This window comes from Aulonocara sp. 'chitande type north' Nkhata Bay, linkage group LG1 (genome assembly GCF_057382095.1).
Source record: "Aulonocara sp. 'chitande type north' Nkhata Bay isolate Kocher_YH1m ecotype deep benthic linkage group LG1, A_spYH_male_GT1.1, whole genome shotgun sequence".
Taxonomy (NCBI): Eukaryota; Metazoa; Chordata; class Actinopteri; order Cichliformes; family Cichlidae; genus Aulonocara; species Aulonocara sp. 'chitande type north' Nkhata Bay.
The window spans coordinates 42650424-42656988 of NC_141344.1; the positions used below are offsets into that span (position 1 = coordinate 42650424).

The 6565-nt window shown below is 41.5% G+C and overlaps 1 protein-coding gene across 1 annotated transcript; it reads right to left on the reverse strand.

Annotated features, from left to right (window-relative positions):
* Window positions 1–2283: 2283 nt before the first annotated feature.
* Window positions 2284–5573, reverse strand: uqcrfs1 (ubiquinol-cytochrome c reductase, Rieske iron-sulfur polypeptide 1). Its single transcript, XM_086297272.1, has 2 exons — window positions 5296–5573; window positions 2284–3268 (listed from the first exon to the last, which is right to left on the reverse strand). Exons 1-2 carry the CDS (start codon window positions 5504–5506, stop codon window positions 2658–2660), a joined length of 822 nt encoding a protein of 273 aa, XP_086153398.1. The 5' UTR covers window positions 5507–5573; the 3' UTR covers window positions 2284–2657.
* Between the last annotated feature and the right edge of the window lie 992 nt (window positions 5574–6565).

Sequence of the window (6565 nt, forward strand, 5' to 3'; positions counted from 1 at the left end):
AGGAGGAAGGGAGGGAAACTATAGACTACAATGTCAGTAGAAGCACGACAGAATACATGTATGTGAATTAGAGAGAGAGATACAGGTTTTCCACCTGAATATGTAACATGAAAGGTGACTGTTGTAAAGATCCAGATTTTAGCACATCCCAGCACACCCACTCACTTCACCAGATGCACCTTGTTTACTTCTCTCCCCTTTGATTGGGTGTGGTGCTTGTCCTTAATTGCACTCACCTGTCACACATTATATAAGGACTGCATTCACTTTTGGCTCACTCTTTCTTCACTCCCACACGGGGCGGCAGCAGAGCATTGGCAGTCCATGTGTGTCTTTCCTTTATTGATTTGGGAATAAAAGGAGAACCCTGTGAACGATTAGATGACTGCTTATTCTCATTCTAATCGGATGAGCCCATGATGCTGATTACTTAAACCCTAAGCCTTCCTTCCTTCCTAACAGTGAGAGTGAAGACAGATGAGTTTAAATATCTAAGTTATAAGGAAGTCAATTTTAATTTATATTGCACTTTTCACAGAAAATTAATAAATCACAAAGTGCTTCACAATAAAACATTTGTTTGGTTGATATATGGATTGGAGACAGTGGCACTGAGCTGAGCATGCTCAGATGATGGACAGAATTAGAAATGAGTCCATCAGAGTGACAGCTCAGAGTCAGAGAGGCTGAGATGGTTTGGTGCAGAGGAAGGAGGGTGAACAAAGGATGATGAAGAGGGAGACCTCAGCAGAGGTTTATGGGTGTAGTGAGGGAGTGCATGCAGATGGTTGGTGTGACAGAAGATGCTGGAATAGTGTGAGATGGAGCAGATGATCCGTTGTGGCCATTTTGGTTGCGTCCACATATGTTAATCTATTTTATTTTAAACAAATGCAACACTCCACGGCTGCAGGATGTACTGTAGGTGGAATCCCTTCTCTACACTTGCTATAGTACATGGCACTTTAAACAGCACATGTCCAAGTCTCATTGAGGTGTAATGTGCTCCTTAGCGGATACTCAAACTGCATCTTCTGTTTGTAGTATAGTTCGACTGGATTCTTGTTTTGTCCATCCTAATTGTGTTTACCACTTTTCCTTTATGTAAATCATATATGCTTTCCCATTATGCCCAATAATTACACCTTTAACATTTCTTTGGCTGTTACTTGTTATAATTCTGTCCACAACTTTGTTTCAGTTTTTCATGGACAGTTTAATATTTCCTCACTGCTTTAGTGTGGTTGTCAGTTCAGTTCTTCTGAGGCTTGTAACTAGGGATGGGTACCGGTGACATAAACGGTAGTAACCAGACCGAAAAGCAGCGCACATTTCGGTGCTTTTTTTCCTGAGCTGTGATACACTTCTAGCCAATCATTTTACGTTTCCGAGGATAGTAGGCGGGTCCAGGTACGTACGTTCTTTTATGCAGAGCTACAGATTAAAAATGCCCAAGGTGAAGCGGTCAAAAGTCTGGCTGTACTTCACAGCAAAATATGCAAACTCAGCAGCAACAAGTGCTTTAAGCTGATACTGTGATACTGTCAAAGGAGGCAACACCTCGAATCTGATGAAACACCTGGCGACGCATAGCGTTTTGTTAAAAGCCCAGAAATGCCCCGTATTTGATAGCTTGCTGCGAGAACTCACACCGAGCACATCTACTGCGGGTGTGGTGCCTGTTATCGGACCCGGAGCAACATCCCCAAAAAACCTGAAGAGGAGCGTCCTGGCCCCTAGCCCTGCCAGTGTAGCAGAAATGATGAGGATGATGATGCAGCAGCAGCCGTTCTTCTCTGCGTGAGTAGCTTAATGTTGTTCGTGTGTAATTTACGTTGAGTAGGCTAACCACGTTATTACATTAATGCATGTAAGGTGAACTAGCAAACATCATCATAGCTACATGCGGCTGTCTTCTTGTTTGATGGCAGATGCTCCCTTCACCCTGGCCAAAAAGGCTAAAATGACCAAAGAAAAAGTGGAAAACAGCTAAACATGAGAGGTTTTTGGACCAATTTTGTGTTTTTTTCCATTGTTTAAGCACCGGCACCGTTTCAAAAGTACCGATTTGGCACCGGTATCGGATAAAACCTAAACGATACCCATCCCTACTTGTAACTTTATCGCAAACACATCTGGGCTTTGTCTTGATGTATGTTCAGTTATTCAGGTAAGTAAATCCCAAAAAGTAGACCTGCTCAATTTATCTTCTGTCCAAGTATTTCGATGTGACCTGAACATCAACAGAATGTTAAACAAAGGCTTAACACAGACCCACAGCTGTCAAATACAATTAAATCTTTATTATCCAAATCTGAATACATTTGTTCTCCAGAGCTAGATTATATCACTCAAGATGTTTATCATGTTCAAGTCGTACTCAGGAAAGAAAAAAAAGACTATGAAGTTTTCCAAGTGTAGTCAACTGTCTGAATGCAAAACTCAAAAGCTCCTCCTTGTTTTTAGCGTGTAATGTGCCTTTATGGCATTATATAAAACAAAGCAGAGGTGCTCTCATGTTCGAGTGAGCTGTTGAAAGGATCTAAACCCTTCGAACACCTCAACATCTTCTCACTAACACAGCAGAATGCACCTGAATACATTTGTGATGGACTGACAACTGAAGTACAAAGCCATCTCAGTCCTGTGAGTGCCATTTATCCCACAATCACTGTGTTGTCATCTGGAAACTCGTAGTAAGGTACCTCCAGGTTGAGGGGGGCGGGGCCTTTCCTGATGCGGCCAGAGGCATCATAGTGCGAGCCGTGGCAGGGGCAATAGTAGCCACCGTATTCGCCGGCATTGGCGATGGGTACACATCCCAGATGTGTGCACACTCCCAGCACGATGACCCAGCTGGGGTTGATGACTCTGTCCTTATCATGCTGAGGGTCTCGCAGCTCTGTGAGGCTGACAGCAGCCTCGGTAGCAATTTCCTTCTCTGTGCGGTGACGAACAAACAGTGGTTTGCCTCGCCACTTGAAAGTCATGTTCTTGCCTTCAGGGATGTCACTCAGTTTGATTTCTATCTTGGACATAGCCAAGACATCAGCTGAGGCACTCATGGAAGAAACAAACTGAGTGACCACCGTCTTGGCAGCGTAGACGCTCACCACCGCTGTCGCCCCAGTAACCAGGTAAGAGAAGGTTCTCCTGGATTCACTGCTGTCCTGAGATGACTTGCTGGGGTCAAGCACCTCTGGACGCCTGTAGTCAGAAAAGTCTGGTACTCTGATGTCTGTATGAGCAAATCTGACTCCTGCAGATCCTGCAAAAACAGTAGCTGGAAGTTAGACTACTGGGATTAAATAGAGTAAAGATTCATCACCAATGAATGGTGCCCAAACTATTAATTCAAAGCAAATTAAACGAAACTAGAGACTACTAAATGATTTTCTAAACAGATCTGCCTCTCCAGTGAGCTGCGAACGAGTTCAAGGACCACCACAACAGTGTCCTTACCAGCTTTTGCCCAGCAGTTAAAGAGGAAGACTGACTCCCTGACGGTGGCCAGGAAGCTTCAGCTTACACATCAGGGTGAGACATTCAGAAAGAAAGTAGCGTCTTTATTATCATGTTTTTCCTTGGCATACATGTGCTGCACCAAACACATCTGAAAACATTTGTTCTCCAGTGACTGGCTGGATATAATTGATGAAACAGATAATATGATAGCAGACCACCTCTACTGCAAACAAAGAGTTACACAGTTTTTTTCTTAGCCTCAACAGCTTGAAAAAAATGCAACTGGGCTTTAAAGTTTCCAGCTTTAAATTAGTGGATCCTTTGTCTAAATTAAGTAGTATACTGCATTTATTGGTTTGTTTGTTTCCTTTAAAATGCAACTTCTGCAAATATAAAAATGTTTATTTAAGAAACACATGTGAAACACAAACACGATTTTGATATTCTTACTAACAAGGATAAGGCAGTAACATTCAATATAATTCAGAAGTTACAAGGCTGCAAGGTTAAAAAAATCACTCAAAATACATCTGATCACCTACACTACAAAAGCACGTGACATTTATGAGTGCCAATGCAAGAGCACACTTATTATTCGTCAGATTTATTCTTATTCTCCATCTTCAGCCTCACATTTCATACTTGAAATGTGCAATTCACTTGTATTTTTATTTTTATTCCTATTTATCCCCTTTGTATATTTTATTTATATTTGTCTCTTCATTTATATATATATGTGTGTGTGTGTGTGTGTGTATATATATATAATATTCTGTAACTCTGTAACTTCTGTCGGTGCTGTGCTTTTTGGAAATCGAATTTCCCAGAGGAACCCACCCGAGGGATTAATAAAGTTCTATCTTATCTTATCTTTGCTGTGACACTCGCCTCGCAGCTTTGACACAATCCCCACAACTTATATCATTTCGAGCAGCTCAATTGGGATGGTGTGCTATTACTTTTGGTGGTGACTCGTCGCCTGATTATTATTAGCATATTATTACTACTTAATTCTACTCATGTTACTTTAGATGGCTATAAAATGAGATGATTTTATAAGCCTCTGCGCTTCTTGTCAGTTTAGCTTTGACTTCAAATTGGGCAGATGGACCTTTGAGTCCTTGGGTCAAGTAAGCTCAGAGTGAAGAGCAAGTTTAGACAGTGCTACCTTCTTATCACTTCAACTGACTGTTACCAGAGGGGGAAAACCCAACCGCTCAACTTTTCTATGTGGAGAGCACAGTGAAGAGTAGGGAACAGACAGGTGAGCCTCATGTAAAAACATGCTGTACTATGTATTAGAACTACACTCTTCAAATTAGTAGTCCCAGGGCTGGTAGTCAGGTATGGAGCAAAAAAAATACGATTACTTGATTTAGTGCAACGATAAGTTCCTGTGTCTGGAGTTTTGTCTGCGACCTAAGAGGAGAAACGCACATACAGAGCAGGAGACGTATCGCATACTGGGTGGCACTGAACGGACCCCAACAACGCTCACGCCACGCACACTGCGGTACTTAACAGAGCCTCTAAAAAAGGTTTTGTATCAGATATTTAGAGCCCTGAGATGATGTCGTCAGTCCTGATTATCTAACACTAACGTAACGCTCACGTCAGCTGTAGCCTCCTTTTAGCCCCAAAGGCTAACTGCCTGTATAAGAAAGCTAACAGCAGCCGACTGTATAAACGTAAGAGGGAAAACCTCCTACTGACAAATATATCAGGATATAGACAGTCCGCGGGATCCGACGTTAAAGTTAAATGTGCTTTTTCTAAACAAAAGGCTAACATTACCAGTTCAGATAATGCTAAAATTCAATGACAACTTACCATTGATGCTAACTGTCACAGCAGGGCCTGTCTTTGGGCTTTGACCGTTTAGCGACTCGCGACACAAAAACTGTTTCTTCGGGTTCAACAGAATATTCTCTCCCTTTACAACAACCCCGGGTACAAGAGCTTTCAGAGGCCCCGCAACTGCGAAAGCGGTGGCCTGCATGTAAGGGGAAAACACCCCTGAGCGGGCAGCTATAGACATCATGTTTAACCGCTGCAGTAACGACCTTGTGTCGCTCGACTGCGCACCCCTCGATCTGGCGGAACTCAGTGCGTACTTACGTAACATGTAACAGTTACGTACGTATACGTAAACGTGACCAAAGCCCTTTCATTTAAGGTGAACAATGAACATTTACAGCACAGGTGACAATAGTACAGACATTCTGTATTTACAGATACTTGTGTTAAAAATTACTAAAAGCTGAAGTACTGATTCAGCTTCTTTTCTCAAGTAAAGGTTAAAAAATACAGGCTCTGAAATGTACTCAAAAGTAAAAAGTTGCTCCTTGAAGGACGAGTCTACCATCTATTTTTACACAGAGGAAAATTAATCGTGTGCTATTTTAATATTTTAATAGTAATACACGAGAATAAAAATGTTATTCCATTTGAAATTCTAACGAATCTGCTCAGCTTGTTATGTAGGACACATGTAGTGACAAAGACATGTAAAAATGAACTATTTTCTGTTGCCCATCTGGTAGAGGGTGACTTTGCCTCCACACCTAAACAGGAATATGTGAACAGTCAGGTCTTTAAGTCACCAGATGTTTCACAAGATATCTTGGCTGATTTCCATTTCCTACATTTTCAGTATAGTGGATATTTTCTTTATACTAGACCTATGCAGTTAGCATGAAGGTGGAATTCAATGAATGAATCTAAGCATCGTCAGCTTAACTACAAATTAATCTACGACACTTGATGTGACCCAACACTGACCATGAGCATCACAGCCACAGTCCAACACAGTGCCCTACTGTGAAATCACCACAGTACTACCAGCTAACCAATTTATCATCTACTAAACTACTGAATATTTTCATGCAACATTTTAATAACGCAACATTGTTTTGCAGGATGTTTCCCGATATGAAAATACATAATTTATCAAAACACATCATACACAGATCCAGTATGTGATTAAAAATGAACTACCTTTAAATCTAATTGCACCTCTACCTCTCCTGTCCCGTCTTTCTGAGATGCTGTCTTTCTCCTCCTCTGAGAAAAGCTATTCCACATTTTTTTCTCTCCCTAA